At 36.2% G+C, this 26,277-nt stretch overlaps 1 protein-coding gene across 2 annotated transcripts in view; it reads right to left on the reverse strand.

Annotated features, from left to right (window-relative positions):
• The window catches only part of CPSF2 (cleavage and polyadenylation specific factor 2), a 35,282-nt gene that overhangs the window by 7,277 nt on the left and 1,728 nt on the right, over positions 1 to 26,277 (reverse strand). For both annotated transcript variants that reach the window (XM_068541415.1, XM_068541425.1), the window contains 12 exons: positions 24,362 to 24,422; positions 19,941 to 20,122; positions 18,708 to 18,867; positions 18,522 to 18,627; positions 17,381 to 17,510; positions 12,906 to 13,021; positions 11,582 to 11,769; positions 10,602 to 10,892; positions 4,018 to 4,118; positions 3,480 to 3,680; positions 1,472 to 1,624; positions 498 to 723 (listed from right to left, as the gene is read on the reverse strand). In XM_068541415.1, the coding sequence (XP_068397516.1) occupies positions 498 to 723; positions 1,472 to 1,624; positions 3,480 to 3,680; positions 4,018 to 4,118; positions 10,602 to 10,892; positions 11,582 to 11,769; positions 12,906 to 13,021; positions 17,381 to 17,510; positions 18,522 to 18,627; positions 18,708 to 18,867; positions 19,941 to 20,089 (1,821 nt within the window). In that variant the 5' untranslated portion in view covers positions 20,090 to 20,122; positions 24,362 to 24,422. The remainder of the gene's footprint in view (positions 1 to 497; positions 724 to 1,471; positions 1,625 to 3,479; positions 3,681 to 4,017; positions 4,119 to 10,601; positions 10,893 to 11,581; positions 11,770 to 12,905; positions 13,022 to 17,380; positions 17,511 to 18,521; positions 18,628 to 18,707; positions 18,868 to 19,940; positions 20,123 to 24,361; positions 24,423 to 26,277) is intronic.

The following is a 26,277-nucleotide window of genomic DNA, read 5'->3' on the forward strand; positions in this document are numbered from 1 at the left end:
CCATTCCTGTTTTCTATACCTGTCTCCATTTTTTTCAATTAGGAATAGAACCTTAACGTTTGTGAATTTTTAGAAAACGTCTGAATTCCTAAACACTCCCCATTCCCCTCACCTCTATACTTTCACAAATGTTGTTCCTTCTGCCTGGAACACTTTTTCTCCCTCTCTTTACCACTCTATATACCACCCTGACAACCCATCTGAATAGCCGTCGGGATTCAGCCTAGTTATCCCTTCCTCTGGGAAATTGTTTCTAAACCTCCCAAATTTGGGTTGGAATCTCCCTCTTTATACTCTCATAGCATCCTGTACTTCCTCTGTCAGAGGTATAACACTATGATAAATGCTATTTCCTTGTTACAAGCCCCACAGACTATAAAATCTGCTAGGACAAGGGACCACATTTGTTTCACTCACCACTGTATTCCTAATCTATCTGTCCTAATCTGCAACAAAAAGTACTTATTTCTATGTGGCTCAAAGGCCAGCATACTTACCTGGTAGATATGAGTCTCACTAGTGGCATCGACTGTTTCATGTAGCTTTGGCATGTACACTTTAATATCTTTCCCACCAAACCCACGGCAGCACTCCGCGAGGTCCTGACTGGCCTCTGGCGGTCCGTGGACAATGACCAGCTGCCGTGGTTTCATCTGGTTGATGATTTTCTTAATGGAATCCCCATCAGAGCGTCCTTCATAGTCTATGTAAGTAACCCTGGCTCTGTAATTAGATGATTATTCAAGCTTACTTTTCTGGTAAATTAATTCTAAAATTAGGTTTTTAATGGCTTCTATCATCAGGAAAGAAATGTATCAATATGTAGAATGAGGATTTGAGGGATACACGTGTTGTATTGTTAATATGTATTGTTGAGCTCTTAGCCATACCCAAGAATGTATACCAGATGATACCACTAGACAAAAAGCCACTTTGCTCTCTGATAACTTTAAAAAATATATTCCAAAATGATCATTTACTGGTGTTAACTGCACTAAATAGAAAGGGAAAAAAAGGTTCACAATTTTTTAAGGCACAGTGGTTATTTTTAAGACACAGTGGTATTTTTAAGACACAGTGGTATTTTTAAGATGTTAATGCACTCGCAGAGATGTTTGAGTCAAGGAGTTTATTTTATTAAACAAGCGTTTAGAAAAATTGAACTTGGAATTATACAAGCTCACCTGCTACTAGACTTACTAAAAAGACCAGAAAGAATGTTTCTTCACATACATGTACAATTTAAAGTTTAACCCCCTCCTCACCACCAATTCATTCTGGCATTCAAATATCATTAATGAAGGGGAAAAAAACACCATACTTCACAAGAAGAAAAAAATTAAATTTTAAAAGCACAAACTTACTAGAGGATATTCGGAAATCTCACTTTTGAAACAATGTAAATTATGTGATTCAAGCGCTTGAAATTTTACCTCGTAGTCTATGTTCAAACTGCAACAAGAGCACTTACTTTATTTCTATAGATTCTGTTGTAGAAATACACTTAGTAGGAACATCAGATAAATCCTGATCCATGGGTTCATCTCCATTTGTCAGGCCAGACTCTAATTTGCTTTTTTCTTCTTCAGTAGCTTGAAGTTCTGGCACTAAGAAATCCTCTGGTCTAAATAAAAAGTCTCTAATTAGAAGTAGTAACAAGCAAGCCAGTATTATTTAATACATACAACTAATTAGTAGATGGCATAATTTTTAGACTCCTCACATATATCAAGATTCAAATACACATTTGATCCAAAGTCAATGCAACTTCACAATATCAATTATCAGATGACTGCATATATTACGTTCTTCATGACCATCAAGGAGTACACTTTAAAACACACCATGTGGGTGAGTGAAAAGGACCTACCTAGACCCATCATTAGAAGACCTTAGTGGCTATCATAAGTATTCTTGCAACCTGGCCCTGCATTTGTTTCAGTAATTCTTTTTCTCAGTTTCTGTGGTTTCTCTTGTCAATTTCCAGTCCTTACAAATCTCAGATCTCCTTTGGTTTCCTTAAGACACCCACATTATTCCTTCCCTGCCCAATGAAAGCAGATAACTCTCCATTTTTGCACATTACAGAGAAACCTGAGATACAAAATCATTAGCTCCCTCAAAAGCCTTCATCTTTATTTCAACAAACTACTAGCACAACTATTTTCCAATATCAGAGAGTTCTACATTAAAATTAAAAAGCAAACTTTTTTTAATGTTCTCTCTAATCTCTATATTGATCATGCCCTACCCCCAAATCCCCTCACACTCCTGAGAATCCAGGCCTCTGTCACCCAACATCTAGATTGCTGCAGGAGCCCAGTATCTCCAACTGTAATCCACATAACAACTGTAGTAGCAACCACTTAAAGTGCATTTACTATGAGTCAGGTTCTATGCTAAGTGCCTTAAAAAGCATAACCTCGTTGTATTCTTACCCCCATTTTTCAGGTAGGAAAATTGAAGCTAAAGAGCACTGTCCATATGATAAACAGAGTGGCCATTAATTAAGTGAAACGGTAAGCAAACTCACCAATACGGTTTAGATTGTTAGTTTTTCTCCCTACTATTTTAGAGGGCCAAGTAAACAGTAGAATTTTCCTAATTAAATTCAAGGATGACCTAAGACCATATGCTCAAGATATTTACAAAGAAAGTAAAAGAGAGGGAACTAACTGTGTTGCGGTGGCAAGGGAGAGACAGGAAAGTATTCCAGTGGTTTGTGAGGCCAGATTCAGCAGCCTGAAAGCTTGGGATGGGAAGGTAGAACCAGGCTGAAGGAAGAACATGGGTAAAGGCATGACATGAAAAAGCTGAGCAGGGGGAAACTGAGAGAAGGCTGGAACCACCAGAGTGGAGAACACACACTGCTGTAAGAGAAATATAGAGAAATATAACAGAAAAGTAGGGAGAAACCAAATTGTGAAAGACAGCGTGCATTATGCTAAGGCAGTTGACATTGACTGATCTTTATTCAGGATAGTAGTGTTTTCAAATCTGTGATTAGAATGTGTGATTTCAGTTGTTTTTCTAATAGTGGGTATAGATTTGGTAGATTTTCTATGGTTCCACTCACACTATCTCCTATTCCTCTTGTAACTAAAACATGTGTGCAACACTACTTGAGACATAACCCATTTCCCAAACTTAACATAACCTTAGCCATCAAAAGTTCTTCCTATCATATGTCTTTCTCCAATGCACATCCCTTACCTCTTTTTAAGTGGGGAGGGCGGGAAAGAGTCTTGATCATCGTTTTGAACATTTCACATACCTAAGTAATAAAACTACCAGTTTTCCTTTATTATTAACTCTCTATATGTTCCTCAACCTTTCTATTTTTACATTTCAAACTACAAGCTGAGATACTCAGAAACTAAGTACATGATGACCAGAAACACCAAATTCTTTGAGCTAAAATGACAATACAGTTACTACCTCCAATCTATAAGAAAGAAAAACTTGTTTTGCTCACATACTTGATAATTTCTCCATATTCATCCCATTTAATTCTTTCTTCTGGGGCAGGAAACATAGGATAAGACTTTTTAGCCTGTTTGAAGAAACTTCCTTTACGACTACCTTCACCTTTCATCATCAGGTCATGCTTAGTCTTATGAGCTGATGGCTGGTCAATATCTTCCTCAACGTCACTCTCGTCACTGGAATCTATGTCTGCCCTAAGGGAGTTTGGGAAAAGATAAAGGTCATAAAGTCCCCAAAAGACTTTTAATAAATATTTATAAAATTATTAATAAATTAACATTCACTATTAATTCAATGATAATGATAATATTATTGGATTGATATTTTGTGAAATATAGCATTAACTGCTAGTTAATAAATACATATTAACATTAGCACTGAAAGGATTTAGTATTCTAGCACCACTGGAAAGACGTAATAAAAGTAATAAAGTCAAAAGAAAATTTAAATATTTTCAATTAAACATTTTTGTCTAGAAATAAGTTATCAAATTACTTATATAAACTTCTAATCTGTCTGAAAACAACTTACTCTTTTGACTGTTCAAGTTTTTTAGCAGCTTCCTTCTTTAGTTTCTCTTTTTCCAAGTATTCTTCAAGTTCTTTCCCTTCAAGTTTCACACGTTTCCTCAACTACAGAAAAATAGCAGATGAAAGGAAACATCAATATTAGGGGGTTAAGGCAGTGGGGTGTGAGATACATCACATCTCTAAATTGATTCATCATCTTTAAACTAAATTTTCCTCTGAAATTATTCAAGTTTCCATTATGTGCAATTACAGACCCTAGTTAGATTAGTACTAAAATTGAGCTGTCACATTTCCAGGATGGGTTTAATTTAAGTCAAACTGGCTAAAAATCACCAATCAGGCAAAGAAAATACAGAGAAGTATTTTTATAATTTGGTGTAGGTGAGACCTACATATGACATAAAACCCAAAAGAAAACGGAATAAATATGGTGACGGGGAAAAAAAACCTCTGACATTTTAAATCTCATGAAATTTAAAGAAACTGAGAAAATTATCTGCAGCACTATTTGACTATCAGAAGCTACTTTGTCCTAAGAGCTCTTCCAAATCAGTTAAGAAAAAAGATGATCAACATATCAAAAAAGGACAAAATGATATACAAGCAATTTATAAAATAAGAAAACTAAATAATAGCCAAAAAAAGATATGTAACTTTACTAATGATTTTTGAAAAATTTTTAAATGTAATACCATCTTTTAATTTATGAAATTGGCAATGCTAATTATTAATGGGGAAAGGGTACTTTCATCCACTCTGGGAAAATTAGTGCAACTATGTTAGAAGGCAGTTTGTCAACATCTAAAACTAAAAATGTGCTTGTCGTTTAACACAGCATTTCTACTTCTAGGAATTTATCCTACTGAAATGATCACACAAACATGAAGAAAAAAAGTACATGGCAGCAATGTTTGTAATAGTAAAAAACTGGACATAACTTTAAAATCCATCAACATAGAATGATTAAATCAGTAGTTCCCAAACTTTTTGATCTCTTTTAGACTCTCAAAAATTACTGAGGGCTTCCCTGGTGGCGCAGTGGTTGAGAATCTGCCTGCCAATGCAGGGGACACGAGTTCAAGCCCTGGTCTGGGAAGATCCCACATGCCGTGGAGCAACTAGGCCCGTGAGCCACAACTACTGAGCCTGCGCGTCTGGAGTCTGTGCTGGTCAACAAGAGAGGCCGCGATAGTGAGAGGCCCGCAAACCACGATGAAGAGTGGCCCCTGCTCACCGCAACTAGAGAAAGCCCTCGCACAGAAACAAAGACCCAACACACCCAAAAATAAATAAATAAATTAAAAAAAAAAAGTGTTAAAAAAAAAAAATTACTGAGAACCTCAAAGAATTTTTGGGTTTTGTGGGTTATATTTATTAATATTTACCATATCAGAAATTAAAACTGAGAGATTTTAAAAATATTTATCTGTATCTATTTAACAGATAAAATATTTATCTGTTAAATATTAAAAAGTAATAAAACCATTCATTACATGTTAACATTAACATCATTTTTTACAAAAGATAATTATAGTTTCCAAAGCAAAAAAAATTAGTAAGATGTATGGCATTATTTTACATTTCTGCAAGTCTCTTTAATATCTAGCTCAACAGAAGACAGCTGGATTCTCACATCTGCTTCTGCATTCAATCTCTTGCAATATATTGTTTTTGTTAAAGTATATGAAGAAAATCCAGCCTCAGATGAATAGTTGAAAAGAATTTTTAAATAGCCTTTTCATGAATATTCTTCTTTGATATTACATTAAAACTCAGAAAGTGGTAGTTTCTTAAAGGTTAGTTGTAATGTGGAATCTGTAACCATACCGATAACTTTTGTACTCTGTTACTAAAATTTACTGATTTATCTTACACTTTGACTGGATCTTTTATTTGTACATTATTTTGCAACTTCATGCATTAGTTATTTGGAAAATACTAGTTCACTAAATTACACAGATCTTACATATATTGACAATATTTTTAAAAATCACATTTGCAAATATCACCACCAATCTCATCAGAAAAGTCTTTTGTCAGTCTCACAGTGACGGGCATAAGTTTTCCAAAATTCTAATTTTCACTTGAAAGTTTCTATTTTATCAGATTGAGGCAAGAAATGCTGTCAATTGTTTTCCTTAGATCCACAAGCTCAATTATTTATTTTTGGGAAAATATTTGCCAAATAGCCAAGTCTGAATAACTATGTCATTACTTCAAGTAAAACCAGTGTTTCAGGGGAAAAAAAGTGGCTACTTTAACTCAACAACTCAAACAATTGCACAAGTGGTTTTCTTCAGGACAAACATCATATTTCAGTATGCAACACAAGTGCTTTTGTATATTTCACATCTTGGCACTCAGATTATTAAAAAAACCTTTTTAGTAAAAGGATTTAATTAAGTTAATAACTTTTACTGCTTCATCAAGGACATTCTTAAGTGAAACTGACTTTTTTGAACTACAAGTGTGTGGTAATGAAAAATGCAGTGATTAATACTGTTTGGTGCCACTGCCCTGATTTATGCTAAGGCACCAGCACTTTACCCACCATTGCTTTCACTTGTCAATATAAATGTAGACACAGTAAAAGGCAAATAACATCTTAATATTATCATGAAAAACAGTCTGTGGACTCCATGAAAGCATCTCAGGTAGTCCCCAGGGGTCCTTGCACCATACTTTTGGGAACCACTGGATTAAATAATCAAAGTACGTATACATAATGTATTATTAAAGAATTATTAAAAAGAATTCATTCACTTATTCAAAAACATTTGAAAGTTTATTAATACCAAGTATTGAATAAAGTAAATCTGTACCTACTTTCACTGTTCAAAAATATGTGGATAATTTGGCCCCATTTCTTTTTTTAAAAAATCATATAGATATTTGTACGTGAACAGAAAAATAAATCTAGAACATATATGCTTCAAAAATGTCAAGTCATGACAACTAAATGTAATGTGTAATCCTGGATGGGATTCAGAACAAAAAAGGAAAGGGTAATTATAAAGGACATTGTTGGAGCATTCACCAAAAGTCAAGTGGAGTCAGTGGATGAAATGGTAGTATCATATCGGTGCTTATTTCCTTATTTCAACAGATGTATTATACAACAGTTTTGCAGGAGAGTCCTTGTTTCTAGGTAATACACACTGCTGTGTTTAGAGGTAATGATGGAATACCTGCAGCTTACTTTCAAAAAAATATCTAATATTGTGTCTATATGTATAAAAAGAAGTCATAAGGCAAATCCAGTAAAATGCTGACAATTGGGAAATCTGGGTATACTATTTTTTATAACTTTTCTGTTAACATTGAAATTATTTTAAAATAAAAAGCAACAAAAAAAATTAAACCAAAATCAAGTGTTTCTACTATATAGGATGAAAGAGTGATTTACATGTTACACCTGGCATCCCACATTTGCTTACTTGGAAATAAGTTCAATTTAGAAAAGTGTCATTATTTTCCTGTAGTCCACACTCTCAGCAATTTACACAGATCTCTATCTTAACCACAAATAAACTTTGACAGAATATTTACCCCATGATTTAGTTTATGCCTGTTGCTATAATAAATTTTACTCTCCATCTTATTTTTCATTTAAGATATCTAAAATTAATGGCTATATTCAAAAACAGATGTCTAGAATAATCAACCCTAAGATGTTTTTCTCCCTAGTCCTTCACTGTATTACCTCCAAGTTATTTCTTTTTCCTAATCAAATTTACTCCAACTCATTAATCCTTATTCATTTACTGTTTTTGCTCTTCTTAAATGAGTAAGATTTGACTCTAGAGAGTGATAAATGTAGATGAAAAAATACCATACATAGTAAACTCTTATCTAACATGATAAGAAATCTGGTTTATTGCCTATTCACCTATTTGGTCATTCATGAATTCAACCAACAGATTTATTGAGGACCTTCAGTGTACCAAGCACTGTTCTGGGTGCTAGGGATATAAAAACACAAGATCCCTTTCTCATGGAACTTGTATTCTAGTTGGTAGTAGGAAAAGGAAGACAACAAACAAAGGAAAATATCAGATAGTGATGAGAGCTAGGAAAAATAAAGTAATGTGATGGGTTGGCAACTAACTGAGTAGTAGACTGGTAGTCAGAGAAGCCCTACCTGAGGAGGTGACCTTTAAACTGAGACTTGAATGACAAGGAGTGACCAAGTGCAAAGCTGGGAAGGAACATCAGAGGCAGGAGACCTTGATGCAGTGAAGCAGTGTAGAGCATAAAGAAAGTAGAATGAGATATGGTCAGAAACGTGGGTGGAGATCAGATCAGTGGGATCTTGAAAGCCCAGGTAAGGAGTCTGAATTTTATTCAAAGAGTAGAAGGAAGCCACCTGAGGGTTTAAGCAAGGGAATGACATGAAATGATGAATTTTTAAAAGATGCCTTTGGGAGTTGTTCAATGGGTATAGAACTTTTTGCAAGATGAAAAGTTCTAGAGATCTGTTGTACACCACTGTTCATATAGTTAACACTGCTGTGCTGGACCCTTAAAAATGGTTCAGATGGTAAATTTAATGTTATGTGGCTTTACCACAATAAAATGAGAGACAGAGACAGAGTGAAAGGGAAAGATATGTCTTTGGCCGCTATGCGAAGAAAGGATTAAGGGAGTATAAAAGTAAAAACAGCGAAACCAATTAGAAAACCACTGCACAGTCCAGGCAACACCACTTAGCATGGGCTAGGATGACTGGGAGTGGAGATGGAGAAAAGTAGACAGATTTAGGATATATGTGGAGGTTGAGTCAATAGGACTTGCTGCTGGATTGGATATGGTTAGTGAGAGAAAAGTAAGGAACTGAAAATAAATTTTAATAATCTGTGCACTAGAAGCCTGGATAGTGGTTACCCTTGGAAGGATAGGATCAGAAAGGGGGTGTCTGGGGTACTGGTAAGAGTCTGCTTCTTGATCTGGGTATAAGCTGGACAGGTGTGTTCAATTTGTGAAAATTCATCACGCTGTACACTTACAATATGCAAACTTTTCAGTATATATTACACTTCAATGAACATTTTTTAAATTTCTGTATTTGGGGCTTGAATAAATATGTGGAAAGCACTGCTCGTCCATGACATGAGGGAGACTCAGAGAAGAACAAGTTTGGGAACAGAGGAGGAATAGTAAAAATTATTTTGGATGTCACCAAGTAGAGGGAAGAGATGATAGATCATGGAGAGAAAAAGAATAACTACAGAAGAAATACCCCTAACAAGGTGAGAGGGCAAAGAACCCTAGACATATGGGGCTTCCCTGGTGGCACAGTGGTTGGGAGTCCACCTGCCAATGCAGGGGACACGGGTTCGAGCCCTGGTCTGGGAAGATCCCACATGCCGCAGAGCAACTATGCCCGTGCGCCACAACTACTGAGCCTGCGCTCTAGAGCCCGCGAGCCACAACTACTGAGCCCATGCGCCACAACTGCTGAAGCCCGCGCGCCTAGAGCCCGTGCCCCGCAATGAGAGGAGCCACGGCAATGAAAAGCCCATGCACCACAACGAAGAGTAGCCCCCGCTCACCACAACTAGAGAAAGCCTGTATGCAGCAATGAAGACCCAACACAGCCAGAAGATGGAACAATGATGATTAGCAGAAGTGGTGAGGTTCATGAATTGAAAGTCCCAATGGGACCAAAGAATTGTTAGCATGAGAGTACTAGAGAAAGTCAGCTATGAGACCAGAGTGGGATGCTTGAGGGAGAGATCTGGAGATCATAACAAGGTTAAAGGTATTACCATGGGAGTGGACAGCATGATCATGGGAAGGGATGGCTGAGGTGGAGTGGAGGAAAAGATCATTAAGAAATAAGGTGTCAAGGAACTGAGAGGGCCAAGAAACTGGATAAATCATACATATGATGCTAAAGTCATCAAGAATAGAGTCCTGAGTATGAATGCACTGGAAGACTGTGAACCAGGGTCTAAAGTCACCGATGAACAACAGAGAATGACCAAGAGATCAGTGTCTGAAACAAGGAGGGGTCAGTGTATTTTCAAGTCTGACGGCATGAACTACAGAGGGAAGAGAAATGGCTTGAAAGCTGCAACACAGAACAAGGATACCTACCCCGCCCAAAGTACACGAAGCATGAAAGAGAAGGCTACAGGAAAAAGAAATCATTAGGAAATAGCCAGATTTCAATTACAGGAAGGATGTGAAAGGAATATTTCAAAGAGTGAATAAGAATACAGCATATATGCATACTCTCTGGGTATGGTTCCAGAGGGTACCATGGAAGGGTTTAATACTGAGAGTATCCAATTAAGGAGCTCTGAAATGTGTGCTATTAAAGCCTCTCTACTGTTAGTCAGATAAAAATCCTGAAACAACTTCAAGTTTTATTTTGGGTCACTGTTATAAACATCTTGTATAATGTACCCCCCAAACAATTTTAAGATAAGGTTCATGGACTTCCATGGCAGTCCAGTGGTTAAGACTCCCTGCTTCCATTGCAAGGGGCATGGGTTCAATCCCTGGTCAGGAAACTAAGATTTCACACGCCACACAGTGGCCAAAAAAGAAAAAAGATAAAGTTCACATACAAGCACTTACCTCTATTTCTGTAATTTTTTCAGAAGGATTATCAATTAGGAAACGTGCTAAAGTCCCAGGAGTAGTTCTGTAAGTTAGAATGATCGAGTTTTTAGGGTCCTGGCACCACTGAATAAAGAGATCCCTTGAAAATCCACATTCCAGGTCGGGCTGGCTGGCAAGTACCACTTTAGGGCTAGGTACTCGAGCCAAGTCAGAAAGACCATGACACAGAGAGAGATGACGAAACTGAAATGGATTATTTCTTTTGTCTTCAAAACATCTCATCAATTTATCACTCATCCATTCTACCTAATATGGGGGGAAAAGGTGACAATAATTAGAAAATACTGTATTATAACCTCAATGTATCCTACAACAGTCAAGGAGTTCAAGTTCCATCTTGTTTAAAGTCTTTTTTCCACCAATGGTTGCTTATATTTGTACCATGTTAGTAAGCAGCTTATTGTCTGTTTCTATTCCCCATCAGATCTTCCCAGACCACTGTTCATCCCTAGAAATCTAATTCTGCATTATGTTTCAGTTATAAGTCACCTTAAATCTTATTCAGAAGACAGTATATAAGTTCTAAATGAATATCTTACCCCAGACATTGCTACTGCAAGAGAAAGAACTTATCCAAAAGGAAGAGAAAAACAGATTCTAACAATTATATCCTATGAAGTAGGTTCTATTTTTGCCCTCATTTTACAGATTGTGATACTAAGCATTAGAGAACCAAGTTGCCCAATCTGTAAAATGGGGACAAAAACAGAACCTACTTCATAGGATATACAAGGATTAAATGAAATAATACACAAAGTGTACAGAACAGTAAGTGGTTGATTTTTAGTTTTTATCATCATCATCATCATTACCAACATTATTATCATCAACCCCAAGAGAAAAAGAAAATCCAAAGGGCAATTAACACATTGTTTTCCATAAGCCCAATCTCTGTAGCAAACATCTTTATTACAAATGATAACATGAAAACAAACCTGGGACTTAGAAAACTCCACCACATTATAACTGACATTATTTAGGAGTGCCAATGAGTAAACACCCAATCCTGCATCTTTAGTTCTCCAAATTTGATCAAGGAGTTGAGCAAGTTCCAAAACTCTGCCTGCAGTGTCCACTGCTATTAACACATTTCCATCACCTCGAAGTGTTTCCAGGACATTTGCTAGAAAACAAGAATGTAAAATCCTTATAGAACATAACAATACTTTGCTATAAAATTAAAGATAATGTTATCTCCATGTTTTTACTATAAAGACTATAGTTTATAAGAATGCCACTGACTCTCGATTTTTTTTTCACTGAAAAATTATAAATCGGTGGTTTCCAACCCTTTCACCCATAGTACACATAGAAAATGACATTTGTATAGTATACTGGGAAAATTGGGTGAATAGGGCAAATGCAATCAGCCTTGGGTTTCCAGGTCACTCTGGTCTCACCTGCCTACCTCAATGAACTTCATTATAAAACATAATTCCCAAATTTATACACACACATTTATAGTTTAGATTAATACATACATGTTTTGTATGTATGTATGCCTGTAGAATAAAAGATGAATAATATTCTCTCTTCCAATAAAAGACTTTCTAGATGAAAGTCTGTTTGGAAATATTTAGTCAAATCAAACTCTAGCAAAAACAAACAAACAACAAAAAAATACCAAGAATTGAAAACCTTCTTAAAGTTAGAGTAACACCGTTTATAAGTCAGAGTTTTTAAGTAGAAAAATGAAGGCAGTGGTATCAAACATGTTGAAAGTGGAATCCAATTTTCCCTGTTGAATTCCCATGCAGCTTACAAAAAAAGAATGTAAGGTAATAGGGCTCAAGCCAAAGCAGAAGCAACCAGGGATGGCCCAGATACATCTCTTTAGAATCAAGACTACTAGGTTAGAGCATAAAACACCCAAACACCAAAATCAGCAGACTATTTGCACCCTCATTTACCTCCTTTGTTCATTTTTCTTTTAGAGTGTAAATGTTTTTCTAGCAGATTTATACGAAATCTTTATATATTTTGATGTTCCCTAGACATATACCAGTGAGAGCTAGCTAGCTATGTGCTGAATGGCAGGAAGAAACCAATCTTTATACCTATCCCACAGAAGTTAAATTCAAACCAACTAAAGCATCTTTTTGTAAAAATATTGATATGGTCACATAATATTTTTTCAAAAATACTAGAGTTAGCCAATCTCATACGACAAGAAAAATGTCAAACAGAACAGAATAAACAGTAATTCATACTACCATGCACTTCCACAGCTCTGTACAAAGGACAGTATGCAATACATACTCAGAAGTTGCTCGTCTCTTTGTTTTCTCCTGGGCTGCACATACGTAGCATTAAATGAATCTGTGATAAGTAGAGAGGGTCTGCTTAGCATTTCCAGGGAACATCCATTTAAGTGGCTATAACGAAGTTGAAGAAGAGGAATACTTTATATCATTTCAAATAAACAATAGCTTTTCTTACCTAAAAAATAACTTCTTTTATAAGGTTTTTTCCTTTTCTAACTACAAAAGTATACGTGTTCCTTGATAAGAAAATCTGGTAAATTCAAAAAAGGAAAATTAAGCTCTTCCAGAGTACCATCACTCAAAAGATAATCGAGAGCAGAAGCAAGAAAAACTACAATCCTGCAGCCTGTGGACGAAAAACCACAGTTACAGAAAGATAGAGAAGATGAAAAGGCAGAGGGCTATGTACCAGATGAAGGAACAAGAAGAAACCCCAGAAAAACAACTAAATGAAGTGGAGATAGGCAACCTTCCAGAAAAAGAATTCAGAATAATGATAGTGAAGATGATCCAGGACCTCGGAATAAGAATGGAGGCAAAGATCGAGAAGATGCAAGAAATGATTAACAAAGACCTAGAAGAATTAAAGAACAAACAAACAGAGATGACCAATACAATAACTGAAATGAAAACCACACTAGAAGGAATCAATAGCAGAATAACTGAGGCAGAAGAACGGATAAGTGACCTGGAAGACAGGATGGTGGAATTCACTGCTGCGGAACAGACTAAAGAAAAAAGAATGAAAAGAAATGAAGACAGCCTAAGAGATCTCTGGGACAACATTAAACGCAACAACATTCGCATTAAAGGGGTCCCAGAAGGAGAAGAGAGAGAGAAAGGACCAGAGAAAATATTTGAAGAGATTATAGTCGAAAACTTCCCTAACATGGGAAAGGAAATAGCCACCCAAGTCCAGGAAGCGCAGAGAGTCCCATACAGGATAAACCCAAGGAGAAACACGCCGAGACACATAGTAATCAAATTGGCAAAAATTAAAGACAAAGAAAAATTATTGAAAGCAGCAAGAGAAAAACGACAAATAACATACAAGGGAACTCCCATAAGGTTAACAACTGATTTCTCAGCAGAAACTCTACAAGCCAGGAGGGAGTGGCATGATATACTTAAAGTGATGAAAGGGAAGAACCTACAACCAAGATTACTCTACCCGGCAAGGATCTCATTTAGATTTGATGGAGAAATCAAAAGCTTTACAGACAAGCAAAAGCTAAGAGAATTCAGCACCACCAGACCAGCTCTACAACAAATGCTAAAGGAACTTCTCTAAGTAGGAAACACAAGAGAAGAAAAGGACCTACAAAAACAAACCCAAAACAATTAAGAAAATGGTCATAGGAACATACATATCGATAATCACCTTAAACGTGAATGGATTAAATGCTCCAACCAAAAGACACAGGCTGGCTGAATGGATACAAAAACAAGACCCATATATATGCTGTCTACAAGAGACCCACTTTAGACCTAGGGACACATACAGACTGAAAGTGAGGGGATGGAAAAAGATATTCCATGCAAATGGAAATCAAAAGAAAGCTGGAGTAGCTATACTCATGTCAGATAAAATAGACTTTAAAATAAAGAATGTTACAAGAGACAAGGAAGGACACTACATAATGATCCAGGGATCAATCCAAGAAGAAGATATAACAATTATAAATATATATGCACCCAACATAGGAGCACCTCAATACATAAGGCAACTGCTAACAGCTATAAAAGAGGAAATTGACAGTAACACAATAATAGTGGGGGACTTTAACACCTCACTTAACACCAATGGACAGATCATCCAAAATGAAAATAAATAAGGAAACAGAAGCTTTAAATGACACAATAGACCAGATAGATTTAACCGATGTTTATAGGACATTCCATCCAAAAACAGCAGATTACACGTTCTTCTCAAGTGCGCACGGAACATTCTCCAGGATAGATCACATCTTGGGTCACAAATCAAGCCTCAGTAAATTTAAGAAAATTGAAATCATATCAAGCATCTTTTCTGACCACAACGCTATGAGATTAGAAATGAATTACAGGGAAAAAAACGTAAAAAAGACAAACACATGGAGGCTAAACAATACGTTACTAAATAACCAAGAGATCACTGGAAGAAATCAAAGAGGAAATAAAAAAATACCTAGAGACAAATGACAATGAAAACAAGACAACCCAAAACCTATGGGATGCAGCAAAAGCAGTTCTAAGAGGGAAGTTTATAGCTATACAAGCCTACCTCAAGAAACAAGAAAAATCTCAAGTAAACAATCTAACCTTACACCTAAAGAAACTAGAGAAAGAAGAACAAACAAAACCCAAAGTTAGCAGAAGGAAAGAAATCATAAAGATCAGAGCAGAAATAAATGAAATAGAAACAAAGAAAACAATAGCAAAGATCAATAAAACTAAAAGTTGGTTCTTTGAGAAGATAAACTAAATTGATAAGCCATTAGCCAGACTCATCAAGAAAAAGAGGGAGACGACTCAAATCAATAAAATCAGAAATGAAAAAGGAGAAGTTACAACAGACACCGCAGAAATACAAAGCATCCTAAGAGACTACTACAAGCAACTTTATGCCAATAAAATGGACAACCTGGAAGAAATGGACAAGTTCTTAGAAAGGTATAACCTTCCAAGACTGAACCAGGAAGAAATAGAAAATATGAACAGACCAATCACAAGTAATGAAATTGAAACTGTGATTAAAAATCTTCCAACAAACAGAAGTCCAGGACCAGATGGCTTCACAGGTGAATTCTATCAAACATTTAGAGAAGAGCTAACACCCATCCTTCTCAAACTTTTCCAAAAAATTGCAGAGGAAGGAACACTCCCAAACTCATTCTATGAGGCCACCATCACCCTGATACCAAAACCAGACAAAGACACTACAAAAAAAAAAAGATAATCGATATAATATTTTGGGGTATTATCTTCTAAGTACATAAATAAATTTTTCTATGCGTATATAGGTATATGTGTTTTACAAAGGTGATATCCCATGTATATGATTATATACTCAGTTCTATATCCTAGTTTTCTCCCATGACATTAAAATCATTTTCTAAATCTGATTCTTAACAATTATAAAAGCTTTCTGTTGTGTTGGTACAATATTTATTTGGTCATTTCCCTTTATTGATATTTAGGTTACTTTTTTTTTTTGCCATTATAAATAATCTGTCAAAGAAAACTTTTGCAAAAAGCTTCAATTGCATTTCCAGTTGTTTCTTTAGGACACATTCCTAGAAATGTATTTACTAGAATATATGATATTGTTAAATGGCTTTCCAGAAAGGTTTAACCTTTTTCAGAAAGCGCTCCCTTTTCCAGAAAGGTTCAACCAGAAAGAATGACCAACTCACTAAATATTTCCCAGAAAAATACTACCATTTAAAAACAATTTTAACAGTATTTAATTTAAAAAATCATTATCATTTAAATTTTCGCTTCTTTGACTTTATAACTTTTGTCCATTTTGCAACTAGGATCTTTTTGATCGATTAATACCTGGTCTTATAAATAAGTCTTTGCTCAACTTGATGTAAATATTTTCCCTCATTTATAGGTCTTTAATTTAGTTTGTTTCAGACATTTTAAACCTGTATGTAATCAAATCTAGCAATCTTCCTTTGCAACTTGGTCCACTGCCTCTCTGCTTACAAAGTCTTTTCCAAATCAAGAGATCAGACTCACCAATACTGTTTCATTTTCTATTTAATTCTAATCCACCTGAAATTTATTTTATTATGTGGTAAAAAAAGACACAAACCAAGTTTCTTCCCAAAATGTTTGGATACCATTTACTCAAATACCCATCTTTCCTCATTAACCTGTGATTACAAGAGCCTAAAATTCAACTTATTAGTCTTAAATATTTCTTAATAAGATACAAAAGATCTTGAGGATACTGTAATCTAATATAGAATAGCTGTGTACTTGATGTACAGAAATTACAAAAGAAGCCAAAACAACTTTATAGAAATGCTATAAGTACGAAATGAAGTTTTAAAATTAAACTACTGTGTCCCCTTTTAAAGGGAGTCTGACTTTAAATATAGTTATATTAGATGGTACTAATGACTTTACTAAAAACAAAAAACCCAAAAAAACCCCACCTGCAAAGTTCCTCTAAATAGCAGGTCAAGAACATATAAAATATTATTTGTTGTACAAAAATTAATCTCCTTTGCAACATCTCCAGAGAGATATCTGTTTTATAGAGTGGATATTTGCATGTAAATTTCAAAACAATGTCTTTTATCTCATATCAACCTTTTTCCCTTACAATACAAATAACTTTGAAAACATTCACTGTTTCCGTGTTTTTAAATTGCTCTAGATTTCTAGTTAAAAAAATAACTTTGTTTCTAATTTTCCCTCCAAAGAATGAAATAATACAAATTGCATTTCCATTAGCTTTTGTCTTGATATACCTACATCTCCCTCTTGTGGTTGAAGTCAACTGCATAAACAATTTCTTCTTCTCCATCTTTGACTATTTTCCATATTGTTCCACCTATCATATGACCAGCTGGCAGAGGTGTGATAGACAAGCCATGTCCTTTACCTATGTCAACAAGATAATGACAGTACTCAGATTTCTTTTTACAACCCTAAAGAAAGGTTATTTATTTTTAGCTATTTTTAAATAGGTAACAAATGCAATGATACAAAATTCAAAAGTAAAAAGGCATACAGTGAAATGCAAGTCTCACCCGCCTGTCCCCCCAGCTACCCCATACCTCCATGCAGGCACTCTTGTCATTTTATTATATATTCTTGCAGATATATTTGTGCTGATAAATAGAAGGCTAGAGATTGCCATTACTATTTAATAACTTCGTATGAACTAATAAATTTTAATATTTCTATTGTCCACATAATTATCAAGTGTTTCCATCTTCGCTAACCTCTAAATTGACAATTCTTATCTCATTATGGTAAAGAATGTATCGTACAGAAAACAAGTACAAGCAAAACTGTTAAGACCATTGTTACTTCCTGGCTAATCTTCAGAGTCCATTTTGTGCCATTTTTTCATATTTATGGGTTCAAATTTATGAAAATGTTTTAATATAATTCTCTCTGTAGATGAAAAATGTATACTGAATATATGACTTCCTGACCTAATTAAATGACAATTTTCTTTTAATGTTCAATTCTAGAATTCAGGCATGTTCTACTCTTTGCTGCCATAGCACTTCATTTACTTCAATTACTACATTTAGTCGTCTGAGCTACTCAACCTACATCTGATCTACTGTCCTCAACCTAACTGTGAGCTCTCAGGAAGAGAATCTGGCCACATCTACCTTTGTGCACTATATACGGTAAACACTAAATAAGTCTTTCCCAAATTAAATGTGAAAAGGCCTGAGCTGTTACATTTTGTTCGAATTTAGTCTGGAATACTTCAAAATTCAAATGACTTTGGGGAATTTCACAGTTCCCTATGAAAAAATGCTAATTTTTATTCTTCAGACAATAGTGCCTATAATTTTTATGACAAATTCCCCTTGTACTTTTCAGTAGTTTAAACCCATTAGTCCAATTATTTGCTACTGGAAACATGTTTTACCTTTCAAATTCACAATCTGAGAGAATTTTAACTGCTGTATTTTATCAAAGGCTGCATCCACATCATCTAGTGTAAAGAGTGTAAAATCTTCTGTATTGTGTCGGGACTAAAAGAACAACACAAATAAAAGGTTAAAAATGCTCACTGCAGGAGTGTTAAAAAATTTTTTTCAATTGCTTAAATTACCTGATAAAGATCATACATGAACATCTGCCCCATTTTATAAACAGGAATGGTTGCATAGATAGCACAGTTCAGACCCAACTTTCCGACAGCATACGGAAGGGCGCCAAGATGGAGAGGATCGGGGTGAGACAACAGTACTGCATCAATCTGGTGAACATGCCTAGAACACAATCAAAATGACTGTTTCTCAGTCTTGTTCCCAAGGGTAAAGGCAGGATACTCAAAATTAATTTGCCAGTTCTGATTCCTCTCAGTACTCTGAATCGAAGACTATGCTGGGGTAAAAGAGAAAAACTAAGAGCTAAAATTATGTTACCTATGAATTTCAACTATTACTACCGCTGTCCTACATAGAGATCAAAATTATGGTATAAGTTGCACGTAAATATATAGTGTCTAGACACATTTTTTTAAAAAAAGGAAAAAGAAAGGGAAACAGTAAACACCACACATAAGCTGATTTCAAGTGGCTATCTTGTATACTATTAATTTAAGTTCAAGAACTCAGCTTAGAATTTAAGAAATTGTTAAGGAAAGGATATTTAAAAGGCCACATATTTATTATGGATTTTTGTCTCAGCTTTTTAGCATGGTGACTGACAGTATATTCATGATAGTAAAACTTCAATTAGTCAATGAATAACATGTTCTCATCAACAAAAAAATAAGAAAAAAATTTTTTGCAACAAGGTCTAAGTGTTTTAAATGTTTAAGTCCTGGTTCCTTCCATAATTAGTACAGTACTGCTAACGTAACTAAATTTTTCTTTGATGGATTAGTATCCTTTTGTATCTCACCGTCTTTATTCTAAGCACCAGTTCTCAAATTGAATCAAATGATAACAGGAATTGCATCAAAAGATAATAGAAAATAAGCTAATGTGATTTGACTGCAGAACTTTTACAAGGAAGGTTTTTCCTCTCTTCAAATTCTTATAAACTTAATCTTACTCTTTTTCTAAAATTAGGGTGCAAAAATTTCTACTGAGTTCTGTCGGCCAAGTAACAATTAACTTAATATTTCGCTGAATTTCAATAAACACAGCTTGAGTCAATCAAAACTACACAAATAAAAACAGTCATTATTTGGCTCTTTGGCATAAGTAAAACTAAATATTTTACTATCAACTAAATTAGAGAAAAAAGCAAATACTGTGTAACATCAAAATGGTATAACAGCGTACAAAAGAGAAGTTGATTTACTAAAAGTGTGGAAATAGTAACAGTAACTTACTTCCTCAGGGAATCTATGATATCCATAGAAAAGTGCTCATCCCAGCCGCAGTCCAGTAAAAATCTAAACTCATCGACTTGGAGAAGATAGCAAAGAGCAGACTCTTCCTGGACCCCAGAAAGGGTAGTTAATTTGATAATAGACGTCATTTTTTCGGTCCAATAACAACAATCTAAAAGGTTCTTTCAACAGAAATAAAAACACAGTTAAACATAAAAGTCATTTTAAAGACCTATTTCCATCATTGCTAAGTGTAAAGGTACAGACATAATCTTACACACTCCTGTTTACAAACAGTCCTTCAGTGACTCCCCAGTGTGGTTTAATGAAAAGTAGTAGATTTTGGAATCAGACCGACCCGTATTTGAATCTACTCCTATGTGGTTCTGGGCAAGTTAATTAACTTTTCCTCACTTATGTATCCTAGTCTATAAATCATGAGTATTAATATATACATAAAAAGGATGTTGGAAGATTTCAAATAATGTGTAAATTACCTAGAATGGAGGCTACTAAGTTCCTCAATAAATAAATGTATACTAAATTAGTGAATTTATGCTTCACGGTAAATTTGTTCCTCCTTTATTTTGCTCTGTGATGGCAGTAATTACACTGCATTACAGTTATTAGTTTATGGGTCTTTCTCTACTAGTAGACCAGTGGTCCTTAAATAAAGGGACCCCCCCCCCCGCCGAGAATCTGATAAAGGGCTATGGACCTTCCTTCTCCCCCCAGTCCTTAAAAAAAGACGAAAAGGCCCATATACATGTAAAAAATCATGTATTTTTCAGGGAGTTTAATGTTAAGAACTCTTGCACTGGAATGTGAGCAACTGAAAAACAGAGGTAGTACCTTATGTTTGTAATTCCTAAAAGAGAAACTGACACATAGTAGGTGCTCAACACATACTTGATAGAATATAGTCAGGACGCCTACTACATATTTCAAGAAGATACAACATGAACACATGTATTGGAATTTAGGACCTAGAATTTGTGTGCTATTAAACAGATGTTATTAAAAACATTGATTAGCAAAGTACAACTCCACAGCAACATTTCAGATCTCAGCTTTAGCCTTTCCTGGCTAACTACGCAAGTAAGAGAGGTCACTGCATATCTCACGATCCCTCGCCATCTGCCCAAGGTCATCTCAACAAACTAAGGTAAACTGCCCACCTTTCTTAACAGGCTGTCAGGGGGCTAATCCTGCCATATCTCCCATCCTTGTTTACCTCGGTCACAGCCAAAGATCCAAGACTCCTAGGTTATGCACCATCACTGATGTGCACATCTAACTGGACCCAATCTACTACCTCTTCTCCCTCTGAAACCCTTTCAGCATGCCCTCTGGAACTACTGCACTCACCTGGACTTCAACCTCCTCTCTGAACATTCTCCTCACCTGCACATCTTCACAGAAACCTAGTTTCTCCTGCAGGCTTCTCAAGAGGCCTTCTTTCCTCTTGTACTCCCTGACCTCCAAAGCAGGAAGGATGTGCTCCTTCCTCCTCACTGCAGCTTCCGACCTGTCTTCTCCTTCCTCCTCAAAATACTCCAGTCCCATTGAAGGTCACGCTGCCCAGCCAGCTCACCGTGAGCCTTTCCTATTCTTCCTTATTGCTGGCATCTATTAATCTGACCTCACTCACTGAGGACTTTAGTCTTCCTCTGAGTACCTTCAATACTGACCTCTTAGCTCCTTGACTTTCTCAACTCCAATAATCTTCATTTCACTTCAGCTACCCACCACCACAGTCACAACCGTGACCTTATCATGACCAATAAGCTGCAGCACTTTCAAAATATCACCTTCAACTATCTCCCTCTCTCACTCCCACCTTCCTTACTCTAGAATTCCCACTGCAAAAATCCTTTAGCCTCACTGGTATCTCTAATCCACTGACTACTTTTTCACCGTCCATGACCCCCTCCTGTCTCCACTCGTGTCTTACCATCAATCCGTGATCCATCATGATTATTTTGCAAATACTCTCAATTACCTTGCTGCTCTAGCCCTCCTTTGTACAAGCCGGGCAAAATCCCAACCCTCATTGACTCCAATCACTCACTTTGTCTATTCCAGCAGCTCATTGTTGCCAGAAGGGGAAAAAAAAAACAATCACAAAACTATGCTATTTGCTCTTCAAATTCATGGCCAAAGATCTCAAACAGGCACTATGTCCTACCTATCAATCTGATTTTTCTTAGTAGGTTGACTTTCCATCTCTGAGACCATCATTTCACGTCTCCTCTTCTCTGCTCAAGTATCACGCACCCTTCTCTCCACCCTACTCTCTGTTGATAATCTCACCTCATGCCTCAATTATAAAATAAAAGTAATCAGACAGTAACCCCTCATTTTCCAAATACCGTATCTGTTAACCTATCTGCATGTATACTGTTGTGTCTCCTATCGTAAGGAACAAATAGCTCAGCTCTCATCCAAGGCCAATCCCCTGTATGTGCTCTGAATCCCACTCTCGTTTCTCTTCTAAAGATAACTTCTTCAATCATCCCCTCCTTCTCCTGTATCATCAACGTATCACTGATGTACCATTCCTATTAGCATACAAAGATACTCTAGAATTTCCCAACTTAAAAGAACCCTCTCTTAATTCTCCAATCCCCTGCAACTGCTTCATCATTTCTACGCTCCCCTTTCACAGCAAAATTTCTCAGAATATTTGTCCACAGATGTGTCTCCACTTTCTCACCTCCCATTCACACTACTAAATCTGACGTCTTTCTCTACCCTATCACTACAAGAGCTTTCATCAAGGTCACTGACAAACCTCTATACAACTGAAGCCAACAGACATTTCTGTGGTCCCAAATCACTGGAAATCGTAGCAGCAATCAACAAAATTAACGGCTCCATCCTCCCAGAAACACCTTCCTCTTCTCCTCTGTCAACCCTCTCCTGGTTTTCTTTATATCTAACTGGCCATTCCTCACTCTCCTTAGTTAATTCCTCTTTCTCCCCTCAACCTCTAAATGAGGCAGTGCTTTTCAGCAGGACTTTCTTTTCTCTTTTCTCTCTAGGCGATCTTACCCGATCTCACAGCTTTAAGACCATCTGGCCTCTGATGGCATCATCCTTGATTCCTTCCTTAACTTGCTGCTCACATCCAATCCATCAGTAAGTCCTGCATTTTTCCTTCTATTGTATTTCTCAAGTATAATAATTTCTCAAGTATTTCCTTCTATCTCCACTGTCACCAAGATCTCTAACTAGTTTGAGTTATTATTTTCCCTGCCTCAAATTTATTCTCTCAGAAACATTTTCTGACCACCCTAAAGTCCATCCCCACCTCAGTTACATCCTATAACGTGTATTTTCCTCAAAATACTTAGTGCCCACCTGCACTTGCTGCTTATTTACTTACTCACTTTGTCCATCCCCTTCTCTCCTCTTAACCTCCACACCAGAATAAGGACTCCATGAAAGTAGAGACTTGGTCTATTTTGATCATAGTTATATTCCAACACCCCACGGTGCCTAACACATAGTGGTGGTCAGTAAATGCTTCTTAAATGAATAAATGAAGATGGCTGGCATTAAATGAGCTTAGTGCTGTTACCACACCATTAACAGCTACCTATTTACATGTATTTCCTCTGGCTTGGGAGAGCTCTCTGAATGCAAGACTAGGTTTGATCTATTTTTGTATCCTTACTATTTTAGCACATGTCTTACACGTAGTGGTTGTTTAACAAATAGTTACTGAAACAAATAAGTTAAAATTTAAAATATATTGACTTAAGAACTTCCCTGGTGGTCCAGTGGTTAAGAATCCGCCTTCCAATGCAAGGAATGCAGGTTCGATCCCTGGTCGGGGAACTAACATCCCACATGCCACGGGGCAACTAAGCCTGCGTGCCGCTAACTACTGAGCGCACGTGCCACAACTAGAGAGAAGCCTGTGCGCTCTGGAGCCCGCGCACCGCAACTAGAGAAGCCTGCGCCCACCCGCGCACCACAACAAAGATCCTGTGTGCTGCAACTAAGACCTGACGCAGTCTAATTAATTAATTAATTAATTAATTTAAAAAAATATATTGACTTGGTGTGTTCCTATTTGTAAGGTATGAGAAATACAAAGCTACTAATTCTCTGATGAAAAATATTTATAAATACAGTTTTGGATAGGACTTGAATCTCCCTGCCAAAAAGCTCCCTGTACCACAATTATATTAATGGCCTAAGAGAAACTTTTCCTACTCAAATCTACCTTACCCCCCCACTTTCTTTATTTAGAGTATGAAGTGAAAATACAAAGTTTCTTGCAGGTAGAACTGAATGAGTTCATGTTAAAACTTTTTTGCAGACAGACCCAGATTTCAATAGATGAAAAGATTTTTATTACAATTGCTTATAATATAATAAAGCTGTATCTTTATTAGACAGTCTTTACTTACTGGTATCTCAGTTGTATATAGGATGAAACACCATGAATTCAAAGAAAGAGTTCTTTAAAATCTAAAAAATAAAGAAATAAGAGTCTCATGAATGCGGTATAATGATTTACTTCTGTTTTTAATTACGGTATTTAACGTCTGTGTCTTGCCCTAAGGTGAAGACCGTGAGCAGGTAGGATAACATATGGTCCTTTTTTTTTTTTTTGGCCGTGTGGCGAGGCATGCAGGATCTTAGTTCCCTGACCAGGGATGGAACCAGTGCCCCCTGCAGTGGAAGTGCAGAGTCTTAACCACTGGACCACCAGGGAAGTCCCTATATGGTTCTTTTTTAAAAAAAATAAATTTGTCATAATTTTAGGAAGTCTAAACTTACATAAAAAAACAGGACAAAGATAATAAAAGACAAAAATAAATAACATGAAATTGGCTCTAATCAGGGGCTGAAATATGTGGCTTAGGAAATAAGATTTAAAAAACTGTCATTAGCTTATGTTATTGAGAATCAGAAAAGAGGTGGGACCATAAATTATTCGATTGGTAAGGACTGGTAGGCCGTGGGCAGAAAGAGACAAAGAGAAAAAGTTATTCAAAACAGGGTAATAACATGATCAAAGGCATAAAACAAAAACTTAGAGTACCAGTGACAAAACTAGCCTGGCACACTTTCATATAAGCAAAAAATGAAAGAAAAGTCCTAATGAATAGAAAAGGGCCAGCTAATGAAAGGCCTTAGAAACTTTGGACCCAGTTCTAATTGTTGAACAGAGAACAGGCAACAGAGAGACATTTTAAGATCACTTATCAAGTAAGATGACGTGATACAGGTAGTTCTGTATTTTAGAAAAACTAGTTGAAATACATGATTAGATAAAGAAGACAGAGCAAGCAGGGAGATAAAAAAGGAGAGTATTTAGGTATTTAGCAGCACACTTCCTCCTTTCAACTTTGCTGGTTCTATTTTGAGACTAAATTTCTTTAGACTCAAATGTACCTTATAACTCTATGACATGACTTCTTAATTGTTATCTAAATAACCAAGGCTTGAAACACTCCCTGTTTTATTCCTTCCTTTACTTCTTGAACAGACTGTTACCAACTCCTGATTATCTCCCCTTGAGAATGCCTTGTACATTTATCATTCCCTTTCCATTCCTACTGGAAGTACCTTAATACAGGGCCTCATTACCTTACATTTGGGTTTCTGTTTCTTTGCCTCCAGCCTCTCCTTCCTTCATCTCAACGTATACCTTACTACCAGATTAATCTTCCAAAACACCCCTGCACATAGGATCCCTTGCTCAGAAATCTCTGAAGGCCTCCTACTGCTTGAAAAAGCAGAACCTGAATGCCTTAACTGGCAATGGAGGGAGCCAGCAAGCTGCCCTGACATCACCGTTGACTATCATCATTTTAAGGCCCAGCTCAAACCCCACCTTCTCACTAATCCCTCTATCATTAGCTAGACTAGAACAGCTCTGTCCAACAAAAATATCATGCAAGCCAGCTATGTAATTAAAAAATTTTTTCACAGCCACATTGAAGTTTCACAGGTGAAATTACTTTTATTTAACCCAGTACATCCAAAATATTATCATCTCAACATGTAATCGTTAAAGAAATTATTGAGGTTTTTTTTTTTTGGTACTGAGCCTTCAAAATCTAGTGTGTATTTTATAAATATAGCACATCACAATTCAAACTAACCACACTTTCAAGTGTGCAATAGCGACATGTAGTTAGAGGCTACTGTAATAGCAGAGATTTCTAGACTCTAAAATCAATGCTTTGGACTGTAGAGCATTGTGCTTTGCCACTCCTAAAGTGCAAGTTGGCACCATACTATTTTTAGGTACATGTCTTAGGCTTTATTTAATGGTATCACCAACCACTTAGTCTCCCAGACTAAAAATTCTGAA

Source organism: Eschrichtius robustus, chromosome 1 (genome assembly GCF_028021215.1).
Source record: "Eschrichtius robustus isolate mEscRob2 chromosome 1, mEscRob2.pri, whole genome shotgun sequence".
NCBI lineage: Eukaryota > Metazoa > Chordata > Mammalia > Artiodactyla > Eschrichtiidae > Eschrichtius > Eschrichtius robustus.